General features: G+C 43.6%; 1 protein-coding gene across 1 annotated transcript in view; it reads right to left on the bottom strand.

Moving 5' to 3' along the window:
• The window catches only part of SPAG6 (sperm associated antigen 6), a 202451-nt gene that overhangs the window by 26511 nt on the left and 154166 nt on the right, over positions 1-21774 (bottom strand). The window contains exon 9 of the mRNA XM_068235608.1: positions 12536-12652. Within this exon, the coding sequence (XP_068091709.1) occupies positions 12536-12652 (117 nt within the window). The remainder of the gene's footprint in view (positions 1-12535; positions 12653-21774) is intronic.

The following is a 21774-nucleotide window of genomic DNA, read 5'->3' as shown; positions in this document are numbered from 1 at the left end:
ACGCATCGCTAGGACGCTTTTACGCATGGAAACGGATGACGTCATGACGTCATTCGTTCCGTTTTTCAGCAGTACGCTTCTCGCATTGCCCCCTGGGAGATTGGGAGGAGCGTTATGACATTGCTGTGGTTTCCCATCAGGTCCTCCTGACTTGGTAAGTGCTGATTGGCCATTGGGGTTATGACACTTTTTAAATCATGCTGTGATAACGGCTGCTGATTTACATATCTGTTTCCCATCAGGTCCTCTCATTATGTTTTGCCCTGTGATTGGACACGTATGTTTTTTTGTATTGTGATGTTACCTGATTGGTCCATGTGACCCTACTGAAATTGTATATAAATGCCTTTGTGTTTGTTACCTCTTTTGAGTGAGCCTATACAGCTTGAGGAAGGAGCTTGTCTCCGAAACAGCGTCTGTCGCTGTCCCTGGGCGCTATCTTTATGCAATAAAGAGCTTGAATACATCTACGTGGTGCTGCTGATCTCTTCAACCGTTCCGAAAAAGAACAGACATGAAGAAAATGTATACCAGTACCAAAAAAGGTTATTTGTTCAAATAAAATATATTTTATGTACTGCCCCCCCTTTCAGTTTCCCTTATGTTACTGACCATGTGGGCTGGTATTGCTCAAGGAGAGGAGCACCACACCTGTACTTTCATTTCCCTTCAGAAAAGTTTTTGTGTCAGGGAAAGTAATAAAAAAAATTCCCTGCATATGGTAAATACAATCACACAGCAGCTTCACCTGCTACTTATCAAGCAAGCACCGCCACCACTGGCAGCATAGCCATGACTAGAAAGCGCTTTGTGGATTTCTGAACTGTGAATGACCACAGAGGAATATTTGTATGGCCCACCCACTCTATCAGTTCCAAAATCTTTTGTTTTATAAATCTGGGGAGGAAACGACAACATGAAATACTTTCTGTTGTAAGAAGGCAGGGCTGTTCTATGCAAGAATTTTTACACATACTTCTATGAATGTTTCCTAATGGCTGTTTACATAAGGCATCCAGTGTCTCACCCACAGTAACTCCTGCAACCGACATTCTGTTGTAGGGAAACTGTGAAAGTCATCAATTAGGGCTGGTGCTCGTGCCCTGGATAGTACCATACATAACAGCGACCCCTTCTATCTACATCTGTCAAGGAAGCCTCGATATGGTCTTATACCTAATGAAGGAAAGAATGCAGCAATGAGTGCTTCCAGAGTATTTTTGGCTGCCGGAGAGGACCTCTAAATAACTTGTTTCATTAACCCTTCCTCGTAGTCCCAGCTGTGTGGGGAAAGGGGGGCAGAGGGATCTATGAGCTTTGTGCCCTACACACACAGGGGGAAAAACTATAAGTTCACACAATGCTGATTATTTGTTTAATACCTCAATTAGATCTTTACGAGCTTAGCACACCTTATCTCCCTATCTAGTGCCTGGGCTTTACAACCTCTGATATCACTAAATCTGTTTGACTTTTATTGCTGTGTTGGAATGCATCTGTACCTCAGACCAATCTGTTTCCCCTCAGCCCTGGCCACATGGGAATACAAAGACGGATAAAGGTATATCACAAGTGCAGGCAATTGTTCTATAATTGGGATTACAACATACTGGAATGACGATAAGGCCCGTTACTTATTTCCATGGCTTTCTGAGCAGTGGTCAGAAAGTTTCTGTTGACTGAGTAGCAGACGTCCTAAAAAACATTTATTTGTGAATCATTTGTCAGCGGTACTATGGATCAACTTGACATTTGAGAATCCATCTGAAGTAAAGATACAAAATGTTGGAGTTGATAGATCGGATGGGATCAAAATAGATGGATCAAAGGCAGACAGATTAAATGGAGTCTGAAGTGATTCCTAAAAAGAAGACAGATTCCTAAATAGAGGGAAGGTTCTGGGTCCTATCGAGCCTTCCAGTTCCTTTCCTGGTTCCCTTGTTAGTAGTCTCTGACCCATGAGTTGGAGACTGCTCTCTGCCGCTTCCTAAGTCTTCGGGAGCACCCAAAGACTTCCGAAAGCCTCCCTTGGCGAACAGAGGAGCCTGCAGTAGAATGGAGGGACCAGGAGAGGAATGGGAAGACTCTATAGGACCCAGGCCCTTCCCTCTCCTGAGGTGAGTATCTGTTTCTTTTTTCCAGGAATCGCTTCCTAACTGGAGTTAGGCCGGGCTACCCACTGCGCTCCTGGCTGTTTAACTTTAGCCTGAAACCGGCAATACAAATGATTCAACAAGAAAACAATATTAAAGGAATCAAAACAAAGGAAGAACACATTAAAATACTAGCATATGCAGATGATTTACTCCTAATATTAACTGAACCAGTAAAGTCGATTATGAAATGCCAAGAAATCTTAGATCACTTTTGTAAACATTCCAACTTAATAAAGAATAAACAGCAATTCTTAGTGTAGGCTGCACAGCAAAAACTCAACATGAAATCAGAGAACATATCAACTTCTCATGGAATAACTATATAATTAAATACTTAGGCATAAACCTCTGCAACAACCTTGACAATTTATTCAAAACGAAGTTCCACAACTTCTTTAAAGAGAATCTGTATTGTTAAAATCGCACAAAAGTAAACATACCAGTGCGTTAGGGGACATCTCCTATTACCCTCTGTCACAATTTCGCCGCTCCTCGCCGCATTAAAAGTGGTTAAAAACAGTTTTAAAAAGTTTGTTTATAAACAAACAAAATGGCCACCAAAACAGGAAGTAGGTTGATGTACAGTATGTCCACACATAGAAAATACATTCATACACAAGCAGGCTGTATACAGCCTTCCTTTTGAATCTCAAGAGATCATTTGTGTGTTTCTTTCCCTCTGCAGCTATCATCCACTGAAGTGTCAGGCTGTTTCTTCCTGCAGAGTGCAGACAGCTCTGCCTGTATGTAATTCCTCAGTATGTGAAAGCCCAGTCAGCTCACTGGAGGATTTATCCAGCTTGTAAAAGATAAGAGAGAAGAGAGAAGCTGTCCTAATCTAAATAATACACAGGCAGTGTGCATAGAGGGGCCTGGAAGGGGGAGTTCATAACAGAACCAAAACACTGAAGAACTTGGCAGCCTTCCAGACACAGGCTGACAAGTCTGACAAGAGAGAGATAAGTTGATTTATTACAGAGATGGTGATAGTAGAACGTGCTGCAGTAAGCCAGAACACATTAGAATAGCTTTTGGAACTTGTAGGATGATAAAAAACAGGATGCAATTTTTGTTACGGAGTCTCTTTAAGAAAGTAACTAAAAAACGACTGGCCTGGGATCGCCCATACTTTAACCACTTCACCCCCAAGGGGTTTTCCCCTTAAAAAAACAAAGCAATTTTCAACTGTCAGCGCTCCTTCCATTCATTAGCCTTTAACTTTATTAATTCTTATCACAACAAAACAATCTATACCTTGTTTTTTTCGCCACCAATTAGGCTTTCTTTGGGGGGTAATTTTTGCTAAGAATTATTTTATTGTAAATGTGTTTTAACAGGAAAAATAAGAAAAAAAATGAAAAAATTCATTATTTCTCAGTTTTCGGCCATTATAGATTTAAAATAATAAATGCTACTGTAAAAAAAATTGGGAGAACGATTGGGGACGTGGAGGTGTAAGTATCGGCTTTTGGGAATGACAACGCCGTCTCATGGATGGCAGTAGTCATTCACACAGGGACTTAGATCAATGAATGGGAACTGTGTTCCTATTCATTGATCTCCCGGCTAGCGATCGCTGGCGGTAATGAGTGCGAGAGGCGAGCGGGAGCACGTGGCAGGGAGGGAGGTAGTGGCTATGTCCCTGCAAGGAGATATGGGATTTTGCAGGGACGTAGTTACTTGTCCCGGGGGAGGGGAAGTGGTTAATATTATTGGCAGAATAAATATCCCGTGGAGCATCACGATGTCCCTACCCAGAACTTGGTTCAAAAGCTGGCATAAAATATTCCAAAACTTTATACGGAGCAGATCCAAACGAAGAATAAACTACAACCTGGCAGCGAGGGGAAGGAAGATGGGAGGCTTGTTAGCACCTAATATAAAAAACTACTATTATAAGTTTACATCTTGCGAGAGTCTTGGCCTAGAAAACAGAAACCTCTACAAATCACACCAATAAAATTTGGCCTTGGTTGGAGGAGGAGGAGTGCAGCTTCAACTCCATTTTCTCTTGGTTACCGAACAATATATATAGGGGGTACTCTGCATCCACCATCCTGTTGACTAAGCCTACTATGAAAACATGACATACTGTGGAGGCACAAAGAAACTGGGCCATTCCCATTACCTCATTGAGAGAGAACCCAGACTTTCCTCCGGCATTAAAGGAAAACTTAAGTGTCCTAAAAAAAATGACTTGTACTCACCCGGGGCTCCCCTTAGCCCCCTGCAGCTGAACGGTGCCCTCACCGTGTCTCTCCGATGCAGCTGGACTCGCCGGCGGCCACTTTCGGTTTGGCCGTCACCGGCCGACAGGCTGGGAACGCAGCTGATTAGCCGCGTTCCCAGCCGCAATAGCATTAAAGAAGGCGCTATTGCGACCGGGAACGCGGCTAATCAGCCGCGTTCCCAGCCTGTCGGCCGGTGACGGCGAAACCGGAAGTGGCCACCGGCGATTCCAGCTGCGTCGGAGAGACACGGCGAGGGCACCGATCAGCTGCAGGGGGCTGAGGGGAGCCCCGGGTGAGTACAAGTCATTTTTTTTAGGACACTTAAGTATTCCTTTAATAGCGGCATGGTTTGTTAACAACAAATTAAGTGTAAAAACACGCTTCATCAATCTTAGAAGCGACAAGGTGTTGGGAATACCCCGTGTGCTAGAAAATTCTGAGCACAGGAAATTATGGAGGATCCTACAAGCTCAAAGCTACCTGCACAAACTAGAACAAAAAGAAAGGTAAGGAGGAAATTGAACATTTTTGAAAAACAAATTCTAGCAGACAAACATTTGGAAAAAACACTATCTAATTTACATATATTTTTAAATCCTACAGAATATAGATACTCCCTCATACTGCACCAAAGGGAGAAAGGAGTAAGCCAAACTTTGAATTGGCCTCAAAGGTGGTCAAATAATTAAAAAATTTAGGACTCAATTTAGGAGGCGTTTAAAGGGAGGCGGGACAGCAGTACACATGTGGTGTTCTTGCCCCTCAGTAAAAATATTGGAACAACATAATCGACTTCACAAAAAAATTGACAAATGAAAACTTTCATCTTACAGTGGAGGAAGCATTGCGGACAAAAAAAAGACTATATAAGTAGCACACGAATAAAATAAGTCGGTGCCATAGTTGAAAAAAGCATAATATTGATAATTGGAAGAATGCAAGATCACCCACATTAGAAAAGTGGATAGGGAAAACAAAACAACGTTTAACAATTTGTTACATGATGTTTCATGATATCACGAAAAACAAATGTAGTGGAAAAAAAAACGTCGCCCGTCGCGAAAAAGTCACTGCAAAAATTGCTTTGTGAGTACTGACTTTAAAGAGAATCTGTACTCTAAAATTCTTACAATAAAAAGCATACCATTCTATTCATTATGTTCTCCTGGGCCCCTCTGTGCTGTTTCTGCCACTCTCTGCTGCAAACCTGGCTTGTAATTGCCAGTTTTAGGCAGTGTTTACAAACAAAAGACATGGCTGCTAAAAGCTTGTGATAGGCTCAAGTAAGCAGAGTGTGTGAGTCACACAGAGATTGCAGGGGGCCTGGAGAGGGTGTGTATAGCTTCTATCCAATCACGAGCAGACCTGCACATTCCAGCCAGACTGCCTGAGCCCGACAGACCCGACAGGAGAGAAGATTAGATTATATAACAGAGATAATACAGCCACTGTGCAACTAGGAAAGGCTGCAGTAATCCAGACCACATTCGAACAGGCATAGGAACTTATAGGATATAAGAAATAAGGATGAAAATTTTGTTACAGAGTCTCTTTAACATGTATTGTATTTATCAGGTGCCAACTTTATTGCTTTTGGCAGAGGTAATCGCAGTACTAAATTTCTGGAGCATTTAAAGGGAATCTGAAGTGAAAAATAAACTTATGATATAATGACTTGTATGTGTAGTACAGCTAAGAAATAGAGCATCAGTAGCACAGATATGAGTCTCATTTTATTTTCGAGTACAGGACGAGTTAAGAAAGTTAAGAAACTTATTATCTATGCAAAAGAGCTTCTCTGAGCTCTCCGACCCAACTTGGTCAGCTACAGTGCTGTTTTCTGGAGCACTTATACATGATAGAAAGCGTGAAAGACAATTTCAGATAAGATTTTTTTCTTCAGGGAAGTTCAAAGGGTCATTAGCTCTGCTTCATAGTTTAAAATACAGAGTATAGTTTGTAAACTGCAAATAGTAGAGAATAATGCAATGTTATTAAAAAAAACTATATAATGTAAAATATAAATATGAGACTCTCTTCTTTGCTACTTGTGTTCTATTAATTATCCGTACTACACATACAATTCATTATATCATTCGTTTTTTTCGGTTCAGTGTCTTAAAAAGACAAAAAGTTCCCTCCAGTTTCCCCAGTAATGGTCTAGCAATCAGCTTCCTATCTGCTTGTGCATTGCAATCCTCTGGCCTGTCAGGCTCTCTGACCTCGGGCTCCATGCTGATAGCCGCCTGATATAACTCAGAGCTTTCTTATGCATGAATTATGTAATTATTACCCAAGTTTTCCAGTTGCCTGCTAGAGACTGACATGTAATCTAAAGGCCACAACTGTGTTTTGGGACTTCACCCCAAATGTGGCTGCCTGTCTGCATCAAATAATGCAGAGCTCGCCGGGAAGCCAGATTGGATAAAAGCCACTTTATATAAAGAAAAAAAAATCCGTGTTATATTTAGAACAAGCTGTGCAGCTGTGGTCTGCTGTTACCTAATGAGACAAAAAGAGTCCTTTAATATCCCATCTTTCTTTATTAAAGAAATGATTTCATGGGCTGTCATGCCCCAAGGCAGCATTCCACTTGTGTAGAGTGTGCCTGTGAGCCGCCCTGCAATTATTTCAAGTTCATAACTTTCAGTGCCTCATTAAAAAGCAGGGAAGCCTAGCTGGGATCTCTGTGTGTGAAGGGAGGCATTAAATCTCCATGGCGTTTTCACTGCTGAGAGGCTACCTGCAGAAATGCACTGCTCTGGCTCTCTGCAGCATAATCTGATGAATGCTAGCGCTTTAATGCTGGGCATACACGGCTCGTTTTTGCCACTCGATTCTGCAGTCAATTCTCTTATCTTCCGCTTGTTTTTCTTATCTTTCTCCATCCACTGCAATCCTGAATCAAGCGGCGAAAGATCAGGCCGGAGATCGGACATGTCGGAAATGATCTATCAAGCCATCATAATGGCTCAAAATCGAGCTGTGTATGCCCAGCATAAGGCTGGTACACACGATGCAATTTTTACTTCATATTCAGATTTCCGATCGAGAAAAAGATTGGACCGGGCAAAATATATAGTTAGTCCCCAGTTAACGAACAAGACAGGGACTTCAGATTTATTCTTAACCTGAATCCTTTAGTAAGTCGGGAACATTGTTCCCTTTCTGTCCCCTGTGCCCCCGTTTGCCTTCACCCTCCCTCCCCCCGGTTCCCCTGTGCCTCCTTTGTGCAACTTCTGCCTCCAGTGTCCCCACTCTGTTCCTCTGAGCTTCTAGTGTCCCCCTCTGGTGAAACCTGCTTTGTGCCTCCTTCCATCTTCCTGTGTCACATTCTATCATCTTGTGCCCCTCCTTTGTCCCCTTGTGCCATCTTTCTGTTCCTCTGTGCCACCTTTCTTCCTTCCATGCCACCATTCTGTCCCTCTGTGCCACTTTTCTGTCCCCCTTGCCTCTTTCTGTTCCCTGTGCTACCTCTTGCCTGTCCTGTGCTTCCCCAACCTTGCAGAAGCAGTGCTGGTCTCACCTTCCAACTGGAGTCCAGAGCTGTGTGTCTGTCCATTCCGCCTCCTGCTCCTGTGCATTTCATATGACAAACAGGAAGAAATGTTGGTATTAGAGCTAGCAGGTTGTGGAAAAGAGGAGGACACACATCACACATCATTGGACTCGGCTGGGAGGTGAAAGCAGAACTGCTTCTGCTGGGGAGCAGCAATATAGAATGCGCGCCGAGACTTGGGGGAAGTTTGAAGTGATGTCATTGCAACAGGATTGGGCCGTTCATATCAGTGGGTTGTTTGTCGGGTATTCGCAACTCAGGGACTACCCGTGCAGCCTACTGATTGCCATCGACCGATCCAAAGCTCAAAATAAATCTATCAAAATAGTGGCTATCATTCCATGTATACGTCCTTTCGATCCATTTTCGATCCATCAATATCCAATCTGAAAAATGATCAGAAATCTGAAACGAATTAGAAAAAAAAAAAAAACGTATATGTGTGTACACTAGCAACTAGCAAACTCCTATATCAATGTCAGATCTGAAAACCGATCTGATCATTCACTAGCATCAGATCTAAATTAAAAATTGCATGGTGTGTACCAGCCATAAATTGCAGAACAACATACTAAACAGCCCCTCCCGGACAATTCACAGCTCCAAACTGCTCCTCTCCGGGAGACGGCACAGCTCCCAATTGTACCGAAGGACAATCCTTGCTTTAGAGGAAAATGCCCTTTCCTTATTTTTCTTCTTCAGCTGCCCCGTCTCGATTTTCTCAAATGCTATAAAGGTTCATTCATTACATTTTATAAATACAAACACAAGTTGAATATCTGTATGTGTTGTAAACCCATAGCTCCCAACTGTCCCTTTTGTGAAGTGACAGTGAGGGGCGCAGCTAGAAATCCCCGCCCCCCTTGCAAAAATTTGGATGCCCCTCCTCCACCCTCAGGGCTGTTTTGGGGGCAGGAGGGGTCGCAGCATGAGGGGAAAGCGTGGCCACACATCGGCGGGGAAGGGGGAAAGTCCCCCTCCTCAACTCGGGCTCTCCCCTCAGTGCGCTCCCCTCCTACATCAATTAGTGGCAGCAGGCAGGAACACATACCTCTATCCACCGCGGAGGTCCGATCTCTAAGTGCCTCACACTACTTCCTGTTTAAACAGATGCAGGGGCTGCAGCCCCTATTGTTACGCCACTGCGACAGTCCCTCTTTGGGAACCAAATCCCTCTGTCCCTTTTTCTTCCCCATTTGTCCCTCTTTCAGGACTGATGTACAGATCTATGTAAATATATATATTTTTCTCTTGAAAATTGTTGTAAATTGACTCTAAACTTTATTCCCATCCTTTACATTAATATATTTCTTATATTTCTTACTTCAAATGTTAATATTATGAAATTATTACTATGAAATAAAGCTAATGATGGTAGAAAGGACAACTGTGGCATAAATAGTAAAACTACATCTTTTACTTTGGAATTCTTGGTGATATGCATGACTAGGGGTGTGGTTGGGTGTGCCTAGAGGTGTGGTAGGGGTGTGGCTAGAGGTGTGGTTGGGTGTGGCTAGAGGTGTGGCAGGGGTGTGGCTAGAGGTGTGACAGGGGCGTGCTTTGGAATGTTCCTCTTTCTTAACTGAAAAAGTTGGGAGATATGGTAAACCAGATGGTGAACAGACAGGAATATGTAGGCAATGATCAAAGTCTACATAAAGCCTCATAAAGTGTGTAAGCATGTATCAGTCAATTGGGGAGTGAGAGCTTGGCAGGAAAAGGGTTAAATCTAAACTCTAGGCAAAATGTGAAAAAAAAATGCTGCACTCATGCCTACAGAGATCCTAACAAAAATGTTGTTATACATTCTCCTGCAGAAGCTGCTGAAATAACTATCTTGGCCGTTCTTTCTCTATTGGAATGATATGCCCCTCCCCCCCCCCCATGCCTCCAGTGTCCCCCTCTGTGTCACCTCTGATCCCCGTGCCTCCAGTGTCACCTCTGTCCCTCTGTGCCCTAAGTGTACTGCAGCAAAATGTAATTTTACCGGTTTAAAAACACATCTTTCTTTACATTTTTTAAAATCAGTTTTCTCAAAAACTTAAAAAAATGTTTTAGACTTGTTCCAACAAAATTAAATTAAATTTCACATTATTGCCCCATTTGTATCGGCGGGTCATTCATAAGTTGGGTGTTCGTAAGTCAGGGACTACCTGTGTTACAATGTAGGTAAAATGATGCTCTCATCAGTAAAGTGAGTCAAAACTATTTTCCATAGTCCACGTTTTGTTTTTTGCTTTCATGGAACACAAATGAAATTATAAAATTATTATGAAGTGTAAACCAGTCTGGTTCCTCCAGTCTATTCAGAATTGGTATTCCGAATATGACTTACTAATAAGACAACCCCTTGTTCACAGTCCCTGGCATGCTGGCCATGTGATATCCCTTCCCCTCTTTCTGGTTATCTGAGTGTCTGACAATTTAGAGAGGCAATGACAGCAGCATGACTCCAGCAAGCTTTATCTCTGCATTCTGTGGATACATAATATGAATGATATTCACGCAGAGGACTCGAGGAATATGCAGAGCAGACAGTAACACTAGAGTGCTGACATGTGGTGGCATAAAACTCAGACAGGATATTATTTACAGATTTTTTATTTTTTTTTAATTAGATTAATAGTAAAAGAAAAATCGACTTTAACCCAAACAAGTTATTGAGAAAACACTGGTAACTAGTAACTGGAAGTAACCAAGAAATATAAAGTAATTAAAAGCTGTTAGGCTTACCTTCAATGACGACAACTGTTCGATAACTTAGGACAAATAACAATGCGTTTCGTGGCATGGAGCTACTTCCTCAGGTAAATCATCAGGCGCCTGATCAAAAGCTTGGTGCTCCAAATAATAGTCATCATTGAAGGTAAGCCAACACCTACCTTCTTTTTGGATAATCTTTAAATATTTAATATTTTTGGGGGCATCTTTAGTTACTAGTTACCAGTGTGTCCACCACGGCTGGGGTGGTGTGTGAAAAATTTTAGATTTTCATTTTTTTTTCTTGGAGAAGTAACCATATCTACATAACAAAGGCCAAATGGGGACCTTGCTTCTCAACATGCATTTATACTGGTTGCATATTGGACAATCAAAAACTTGTACCCAATAACTTTGTTTTACTGACACTGATACCAGACCGCAAATACACACTAGATTGGGGTCCCGTCCTCCCCATGTTATGCTTTATATTGTTTCTCCACTTATTATGATTTAAGAAAAAAAGAAACAAAGAAAAAAAATCACAATCACTGAAACCCCTGCAATAGTCCTATCAAAATCATCTGGTTTGGACTCCGTAGTCTTCAGGAGACAGACTGTTACATCACATTGCCTGCTGCAATGCCTTCTGGGAGGGAGTATGTCACATGAAGCCACTCATCCTACCTGCCACTGTATTAAAGACTTGGCTATAACTGCAGTTTACCCTTCCTCCTACTGTTGACAATGACTTGGAGTACAGATACAGCTGCTTTCCCCCCCTCTCTCTTGCAATGTCTCCAGGATTGTGCCCAGCAGGATAACTTACTAATCAGCATGGCTTCCGTGTATGCTTGAGGCAACACAAAATGGGAGACCCAAAGCCTAACATGGTGTAGTATGTTTCAATGGCAGATTCATATTTAAATAAGAGTATTACAAACAAGGGTTCCCTAAAAGGCACTGTAAATGCGCGTGGGGAGAACAAACCAGACCCCTCTGTAGTGTCTGGAAACAAGGGGTGACAACCCTCCACCAAGGTTGGAAGTAGGAAATGTAATAGTAGGTTTAAACAGGTGGCAACAAGAATAAAATAACTAAAATGATTTATCTCCCAGCAGAAGTTACCAATGGTCTGTTTTCAAAAGCAGCTTTATTTGGACAAAAAAAAGCTACATTTGCAATGGGTTCCGTAGGATGTACCTGCTTCCTCAGGCAAATATATAGCAGTAGCTGTTATTGTGAACACAGTGCGTTTGGATCCTCCGACATAGTCAATGCTATGCTGTCATTTGGGGAGGGGTGACTTAGCTGCTGCTCACTAACTCTCACAAAAAGTATTCTATTTCCACCCTCCCCCCCCCCCCCCCCCCCCCCCCCCTGTCGTTCCTGTTGGGGTCAATACAGCGTATTGCCACAGCCAGTGGGAGGATGGCGTTTAGACAGTATAGACTTGCGGTATGGAAATGAGAAACACGCTGTCATTAGGGGACAGCATGGAGCAGCAAAATAATTTATGTACTTTTTTACACGATTATTCCTACGCTGTAAGACTCTTGGGAAGGTAAGAGAACAGTCAGTATAGCAATATTTTTCGCTGGACCGGGGCTTTTAAGATTCACTGACTCTCATGACTATAATACACATAAAAGCTGTAATATTTCCCCATGCACACGAGGCAGCCAGGAAGATTAATGAACACTCTGGGGCATGCAGATACATTCGCGGTGCTAAGATAGTAAGCCTCTGGCACAATCTGCAGCATTCTTGGAAACTGTAATCCTATAATGTACATTCTGGATCACACATCTCTTGCATTGTCCCTGGAATGCTGGCCTGGCACTGCAGCGTGTGAATGAGACGCAAGCGGCACTGTTACTAGGCCTTACCTTACTGAACTGGCCCACCACGTGCTTCAGGATGTTGGGGGGAGCGTCGTGCAGCAGAGGTTCAAGCGCTGGAAGGTGGGTGCACTTCTGCAGGATGTTTTTTAATGCTTTTTTTGCCTGTAAAATACAAGGAAGTGAAAAATAAATAGCTAGTTTATATGTATGTTGTGTAGCAAGTCTCAAAGTATACTTTCCACAGACCACAACATCTGCTTATGATAAAAAGAAAACATAATCAGAAGTTCCCTTTGTTAAGGCGGATCCGAAATAAAAAACTAACTATAAAAAGTAACTTGTCTATATATCTTATCTAAAGTTTAGATAGTTTACACAGCAAATCTAGCTGCAAACAGCTTCAACGGTATATGATTATTTCTTCCTGTGATACAATGAGAACAGCCATGTTCTGCTTGTCATCATTACACAGGCAAGATGCTCTGCATCTCCAGCCCTCAGCCTGTGAAAACTTCACTTCCCCTCCTCCCTCTGAAATCTCTGGCTAGTAACACCTCCTCCTGCCCAGACTGAGCTCCCAAAAGCCCTTGCTACATGGGTCTCAGAGGGCCAAGGCACTGGAGAAGCTGTGGGCGTGGCTTGTTTAGTTTATAGGGAATTAGAGTATTAAAACAAAAAAAAGTATTTGGCTTGAGGAATGCCCTGTAAACGATATAAAAGGAACACAATTATGCAATGAGTAAAAGTTTATCTCGGATCCACTTTAAAATATGCGTGTCAAAATGATTAGAAGTTTCAAAGGTACGGGCTGCTAATGTCAAAATGAAAATAAAGTTAATTGAGATTTAGAGTGTCTCTGTTAATCAGTTATGTTAAAGAGGAATTGTAGTGAAAATAATATAAATGAAATTGCTTATTGTTTACAATATTCATTTATAGATTATTAAGTCATTATTTGCCCATTGTATAATCTTTCCTCTCCCTGATTTACCTTCTGAAATGTATCACTGGTGGCATCTTTAGATCTGCCAGGTGATCTGTACGGAATGTTCGTTACTGAGAGTTCTATGCACAGAGGGAGATACTGCGTGTTTGGTGGTTAGAAACAGACATTATTTCCCACAATGCAACGAGGTTCACAGACAGCAAAACATCAGCACCTTGGTCATGACATCACACTATGGGAGGGGTTTCACCACAATATCAGCCATACATGTTTTTTTAGTAATGAGCCACATTGTTAGTATTCATTTTTCATGTGCTATTGAGATACCCTGGGTGCTAAAAATGGTGCTCGGTTTACTTTAAACTCAGCCTGTGTTTGAAAGGGTGTGAGAAAGGCTGGTAGATGGAATGGACTGAGTGCCAATATCTGCAGCCTCTAATGAGAGAGCCCATGTGGAAATGTCTGTGCTTCTCTCTGAGAGATAAAAGTCTGGCAAGCATCTTTTGTAACTGATTAAGAAAGTAATTACAGACTAGAGTGGAGAATGGTAATTGTGGTGGCTGAAGAACAGACATCAGCCAAACTGCAATAGAAAATAAAGTGCTGGTTTCTTCTACCTCTCCTCCACCCAGTTTCTGGATAGACTGTTCTGTCGTCCTACGCATCTCCATGGAGCAGTAATCCCTCAAGAATGTAACGCCTCATCAGCCGGGCACACAATGCCATCACAGGTGGTATACAGGCATATATACAATAACCATACATACATACATTAAAGAGGAACCGTAACGATATATAGTAGAATGCAGAAAATTATTATTTATTTTTAGTATTTATATAGTGCCGCGCTACATATTACGCAGCGCTGTACAGAGTATATTGTCTTGTCTCTAACTGTCCCTCAGAGGGGCTCACAATTTAGTCCCTACCATAGTCCTATGTCTATGTATGCATCATGTAGTGTATGTGTCGTAGTCTAGGGCCAATTTTTAGGGGAAAGCCAATTAACTTATCTGTATGTTTTGGGATGTGTGAGGAAACCAGGGTGCCCGGAGGAACCCCACACAGACACAGGGAGAACATAGAGTAACCAAGCAGCTCGGGGTGACCCAAACCACTAGGAATGTATAGGGGGCCAAAACAGACCGAACAGCCCTCCTACTAAAAAGCAATGCTTGGTGTGATTTGCCTTCTTAAAGTACAACTGAAGTGAGAGGGATATGGAGGCTGCCATGTTTATTTACTTTTAAGCAATGCCAGTTGCCTGGTTATCCTGCTGATCCTCTGCCTCTAATACTTTCAGCCATAGACCCTGAACAAGCATGCAGCAGATCAGATGTTTCTGACATTATTGTCAGATCTGACAGATTAGCTGCATGCTTGTTTCTGGTGTTATTTAGACACTTTTGCAGCCACACAGACCAGCAGGGCTGCCAGGCAACTGGTATTGTTTAAAAGGAAATAAACATGGCAGCCTCCATAGTCTTCTCACTTCAGTTGTCCTATAAAACAGAAGGAAACTTGCAATAATTCAGCTTTAAAGGGAACCTTAACCCTGTTAAATAAACAAAGTTTCACCGAAGTCCCCCGCAGCCGTCCTGTGCCCTCGCTGGCTCACGTGTGTCCTCCAGTCCCCGCCACGGGTTAGTTTCGTTTTCGGACGAATAAGAGTCGGCCCCCGGCAACGCAAATTGTTCTTTGCCTTTCAGCCGTCAAGCGCATCCTGCACAGGCGCAGTATGAAGAACAATTGGCGTTGCCGGGGGCCAACTCTTATTCGGCCGAAAACGAAACTAACCCGCGTCAGGGAACGGAGGACACTCGTGAGCCAGCAAGGGCACAGGACGGCTGCAGGGGGCTTCGGGAAGCTCCAGGTAGTGAAACTTTGTTTATTTAACAGGTTTAAGGTTCCCTTTATGTGAACATTTGTGGTTACCCACAATGCACCACTACTGAATATGCAAATTATCTCTTTATGCCCCTGAAAGCCAGGCTAGCATCCAGAAATGCTGGTGTATAGCAAGCCTATAGCTTCAAATATTACACAGCCACATCAACCCCAAATGTAGACAGCCTGTTTCTGACTTTTGGCCCTCATCAGTACATGGCACAAATTGATATGGCAGTGGCGGTATAGTACTGTATTAGCTAGGCCTAGTTTTAATATTGAGCCTCAACCATAAGTACACTTATCTGTCATCAGCCCAAACTGCTGCTGAAGAGTGTCTATAAGGCCTCTTTCATACAGGGAGCGGTAAGCGGTGAATTCCTCACCCGTCAGCTGCTCTCTTGCACCAGCTGGGCGCTTGTTAGGACCTGTGGAGGACAGGCAGCCCCCTTCTCCCTCCATGGAGTCACATCTGAGTGTGGTTGCAGCCAATGCTCAGACACGACATACTGTATTGCAAATCTCTGCCGCTGCATGTCAAGCGCTGAAACCCAATGTAGAGGGAGTCTGGCAGTTGCGACCATCCCCTCCTTCAGCTCTTTAGTGACTCTCTACGCAGGCAGATTGTGTAAACACAATCAGATGGGATCACCTAGAGCAGGGGTGTCAAACTCAAATACAAAGTTGGCCAAAATTCAGCTTTGGGACCAAGTTGCAGGCCGACATCAATGTCTAGTGGCCACCCTCTCCCTTATAAAGTTCCCTGGTGTCTAATAGCCCCCCCCCCCCTCCATCCCCCATACAGTTCTCTGATATTTAGTGGTCCTCCTTCATCTATACAATTTCCTGATGTTTAGTGCTCCTCTCTCCCTTATACAGTTTCCTGGTGTCTAGTGGCCCCCTGCCCTCTCCTATACAGTTCCCTGGTGTCTAGTGCTTTCATCCTCCCCATATGGCTTCCCTGGTGATCTAGAGCTTACCCTCCAATACAGTTTCTCTGGGGGTCAAGAGTGGGCCAAACATAATGCAAAGTGGGGAAACCACCTGAAGGCCAAAACTGATGGCTCCGAAGGCCAAATTTGGCCCACGGGCCGGAGTTTGACATGTATGACTTAGAGAGATGTTTCTCCAACCTGCTCATTCAGGAGCCAAGAAGCAATAGCGAGGGTCGGACGCATGTGTACAGCAATTGTGTCATATAATCTAAATAGCGTGATAGGCTATTCACTTTAATACTGTCAGCTGAAATGTCCCATTTCTGTGATTGGAGTTACTCTACAGAATGCAGAATGAGCCCTCTTTACCCCGGCCTGCTGAGCAGAGTTCCTCATAGTGGCCAATAAATGCATATCATGCACAGCCCCCACTGACACTGGCACAAAGCAAATGTAACCCTTGCATGATTAGAAAAAACTTTTAAATGTTTGTATTAAAACATTAGATATCCACTTTCAAATGCTTTCTTAATCACAGTAAATAAATCCCAGCTGCTTATTTGGTAGAAGCCTGTAAGCAGCCTGCCAAGGCGAGGGAATGAGGGGGCACAGAAGAGGTGATGTATAAAGATCTTACAGCATACTGCAAGCCATTACAGGACAGACAGATGGAGGCTGCTGGATACTATGAGCTATAATTCCAGCCACTCAGCTCCTCCGGCTACAGGGAAACCCAAAGCTCTCATGGAACTACCCTACTTTTCACACCATAAGACACTCTTTGTCCCCAACAAAAGTGGGGAGAAAAAGTCAGTGCATCTTATGGACCGAATACAGGGAGTACCTGACTAACGAACGCCCCCTGATATGAACCACCAGCAGACTCCCTGTCCTGTGCTCCTCAGTGTGCAAAGTAATGTGCAGGGAAGTAGCAGCGCATATCTCGCCTGCTCCGGGCGCCTCCACCCCATGACTTCCGTGAGGCAGAGAATGCATTGTTTATTGAGTGGAGACAGAGCTGGGACAAAGGTCCTCCAGCACCCAAGGCTGAGACATCAAAGTGCGCCCCTCCATCCCTCCCACCCAAGTCGTCACACACTGATTGCTATTAGACTAAGTGGCGCACCAGGGCCCCCAACACCTTACTCTCTAGTTATCTGGCTTGCAGTCACTGCCATGTATCCCCTTTTTCTTATTTTTCTCTGCTTCAAACACAATAAGGGAATGATAGCTAAATGAGTTTCGCACCTCCCCCTACACTGCCACTCCTACACTGCGCCCCGAGGCTGTAGCCTCTCTGGGCTCGTTTCCACTATAGCGAATCCGCATAGGCAATACAAGTGGATGGGATTGTTTCCACTTGTGCTTCGTGCGGGTGCGTTTTGGTGTGCGGGGGAAATCTGCACAGCAGAGCCGTCAGATTTCGCGTGCGGCCGCAATGCTTTTAATAGGGAAATCGCATGCGGCTTTGTCATGCGGTTTTCGCCGCGATTTCGCATGTAATGCTATGGAAATTTACACAGGCAGTGACATGGTTAAATTCGCCTGCTTCTTAGCCATGCGAAATCGCATGCGGAAACGCATCCGCATGCGATTTCGTCCGCGGTGGAATCCAGGCGATTCCGCACCACAACAGTGGAAACGAGCCCTCTCTCCTCTGCCTCGGCCTAGCCTTGCATGGAGGCGCCGGAGCAAGAGAGACACACACTGCTGCTTCTGCTGTGCATTTACTCTGCACGGGGAGACAAACTGGACACAGGGGGCACAATCTGAACACAGGCAGGGCCGGCGCTACCATAGAGGCAAAGGAGGCAGCTGCCCCAGGGCCCCAGAGCTTGTAGGGGCCCCCAGTGGCTACAAGAGGAAAAAAAATTTCAAATCGACTTATAGTTTTTGTCCTGACGAAGCGCCCATTTGCAGGGTGCGAAACAGCTGTCGACCTCTTTCCATGCTAACCCCTCTCTCTCCTGCTGCATTGCTGCTGTGGATGTACACATTTTAACTGGATACAAATAAAGTTTGTTTTTTACTGGATGTGCCCAGCCGCTTGTATCTATACAATACTGGCTTGGTGGAACTGTTTTGTTGGGCTTTGAGCACTCCGGAGTAACCCATTATAAGGACCTTGTGCACCTCCTTCTTCTTTTTTGCTACATTGGTAGTTTTTGAGAAAATCGATTTTACAGTTTTCAAAGGAAAAAAATACATTTAAAAACCAGCCGACTTTAATGGTTAATAGCAAATCCACCTTAAATTCTAGAAACCCTAAATTTGCAGGATATGTTAAGGAGATCATTGGGAATAAGAGGAAAAAACAATTTTTCAAAAAGACCTTATAGTTTTAGAGAAAATCGATTTTAAAGTTTCAAAGGAAAAAAGTATACTTTTAAATGCGGTAAATGTCACTTTTAGTACCTAACGGTAGTGTAATTTTATGTGTATCAAAAGAAAGAGCAATACGGGGTTTCCAGGGGGTCCATACCCAGCCGCAGCGCTTTTGCCAGGGATCGCTATACAGCCGCAATATGGCTGTATGAAGATCCCTGGCATTTTTTTTCCTATTTTCCCAATTTTTTTTTTATGTTTAGAGTGTGGAATTTTTTTTTAAATTATGTGGGGTCCCCCCTCCTGAAACTTTTTAACCCCTTGTCCCCCATGCAGGCTGGGGTAGCCAGAATGTGAAGTTCCGACCGATTGGGGATTCAAACCCTGACTATACCAGCTGCAAAAAGGTCCCTTAATGCCAATTTTTGCTCCGGGGTATCTGTTGGGGGGGCCCTGGGGCCCCATTGTTGCTTAAACCGGCCCTGCCAGGGGGCACAATCTGAACACAGGGGGCACAAGCTGGGGGCGGGGGCACAAGCTGGACATAAGGGGCACAAGCCGGACACAGGAGGACACAAAAGTTACAAAGGGGACAAGGAGGAAACAAAAGGTACAAGGGGGACACAAGAGTTACAAGGGAAACATAATAATTGGGGGAGAACATCCTCAAAACGCCCCTGCACCATGGCTGCACCAGGCTTAGTATATTTTTTCCCCTGGTATTTATCCTCTAAACCTAGGTGCGTCTTACAGGTGGGCAAGGCCATCGGACAACTAGTAATGCTACCCACAAAATGCTGCAGCTGTGCTAGGGCTAGAATTGATACTGAATTGACTTATGTACAGTGATACTGAGCTAAGCTCTCCCTGTGTTTCTTGGCCACCCCTGTTGCTCATGTTGACAAGTGCAGGCTGGAAATGAAAACAGCATGTGAAGGGAAGCAGAGGACAATACATACTATTGCCTGCCACACACCATACCATTCTGATGCACTTCACAGTGGCTAAATGGCCAGCAGTCCTGCCTTACAGATTCCAAGGTTTAATTCCTGGCCTGACCACTATCTCCTTGGAGTTTGTATGTTTTACGCATGTTTGTGTGGGTGTGCGCCATTGTTCTCAGACACAGGACTGCACTATTTGAAACAAGTAATTTGTGAATCGACCCTACGCTGGTCGATTTCAGCCATCGATCGATTGATCAATCCTATAGATTCTATCAAATTCCCAGATTGATCCATTTGATCTATCTGACAGGATGGAAAATTTAGGTCGATCTGCTGCTGGCAGCAGATCGATGGCCCATAGAGTTGCATTGGATTTAATGGTGCAGTAATGCCTTTAGATCGATTTTCAATAGATTTCCAATAGATTTCATTCTGAAATCTATTGGAAATCTGTTTTTAGTGTGTGGCACACAGCAGATAGATTCCTGTCAGATTGGACTTGACAGGCATCTGACAGAAATCTATCTGATGGTCGAATCTGCTGCAAATCTATAAGTGTATGGCCACCATTACACGTAAGCAAGAAGACACCTACTGTGTACAGTGCTGCTGAAGATGTCAGTGCTATGTAAATACATAATAATGTAGTAGGAAATTAGACTATGAATTTGGTAGGATTAAGGGGCCCATACACTCAGCCGATTACCGGCCGATCAATCGATATCGATCGATCGCAAATCGATTGACTAATTGATCGATTTGTGGCCGATTTTGATAGATTTCAATCGATCTGACATGTTGGAAAATTTGAGAAGATCTGTTGAGATTGCTTATCATTTTGCATTAGACCTAATGGAAATCTGATGGCAAAAAAATGCCATCAGATCGATTTTCAATAGATTTCATACTGAAATCTATTGGAAATCTGTTCCTAGTAAAAAATGTTCCTAAACACATCAGATAGATCAGAAATCTATCTGATGATCTATGTGCTGCTAATCTAACGAGTGTATGGCCACCTTTAGATTGTGAGCTCCTCTGACGACAGTCAGTGACATGACTGTACTCTGTAAAGTGGTGTGGAAGATACCAGTGCTATATAAATATAAAAAAAAAAAATTGTTTAGCGTTCATCCCCAGTAACAACTCGACTTAAAGGGATACTTAAGTCAGGCAGAAAAAATGAGGTTAACTCACCTGGGGCTTCCCTCAGCCCCCTGCAGCTGATCGGTGCCCTTGCAGCCACGCTCCGATGCTCGTGGACCCGCCGGCGACGACTTCTGGTTTCCTTCTTGCCGCAATAGCAGTATAGGGGGTGCTATTGTGGCTGGGAACGCGAAGGATCACTCGCGTTCCCATGCCTGTCGGCCAGTGACGGCGAAACCGGAAGTCGGCGCCGGCGGGTCCAGGAGCATCGGAGCGGGGCTGCGAGGGCACCGATCAGCTGCAGGGGGCTGAGGGAAGCCCCAGGTGAGTTAACCTCATTTTTTCTGCCTGACTTAAGCATCCCTTTAATAGTGCGCTTTTGACTCCGCCCCTGACTCCGCCCCCTGTCTGTGCAAAATTATAGGTGTCCTGCTTTTTTGGGCATTTTGTCCGTCTAAAATTAAAAATTAGGTTGGCAACCCCATAATGAATCACTTTAAGGCAGTAGGTGGAACAGGAAAATCATTTCTCTATGCCCTTTAACACTGACAGCCAGAGCTACAGATGAATACCACACCTCTCTAGCTATTATGAGGGTCATATAGGGCTGTATCTAATGTTGAGTTGGGTGGGCAGTGCATATTTTCTTTAGCAGAAAGATGCACTACAAAGTGTGGTTGTAGTTTAGTAGAAAACTATATATCTGATTGCAGAGCCACTACCAGTTCCTGACTAATCAAGGAAGCTGGCACATAGAAACTCTCTTCTGTGTTTACCTACATTTTATCTCCTGTAGTTTGAGAGCTCACGCCATTTACTGTATAAACTAAGCGATAAGCATTCAGAGCAAAGTGAATGTAAGTCTATCCTTTTAGGCACCTTTTTTGCATGCTATGCATCTTTGTGTACCCATTTATTAACCCAATCCCTTGATTGTAGTCCTGTAGATTGTAAGCTCGCAAGGACAGGGCTCTCTCATCTTTTGTGTCTTGGAATATGCTGTACATTTTATTCATCATGTGGCTTTTGTCACTATAATTACCAATACTGTATTTTTGTCACCAATTCTGTATTTTGTATACCATTTTCTGTATTATT

Source organism: Hyperolius riggenbachi, chromosome 5 (assembly GCF_040937935.1).
Source record: "Hyperolius riggenbachi isolate aHypRig1 chromosome 5, aHypRig1.pri, whole genome shotgun sequence".
Classification (NCBI taxonomy): Eukaryota; Metazoa; Chordata; class Amphibia; order Anura; family Hyperoliidae; genus Hyperolius; species Hyperolius riggenbachi.
Note: the sequence above shows the minus strand (reverse complement) of the source record. Positions and strands in the feature narration are given on the sequence as shown.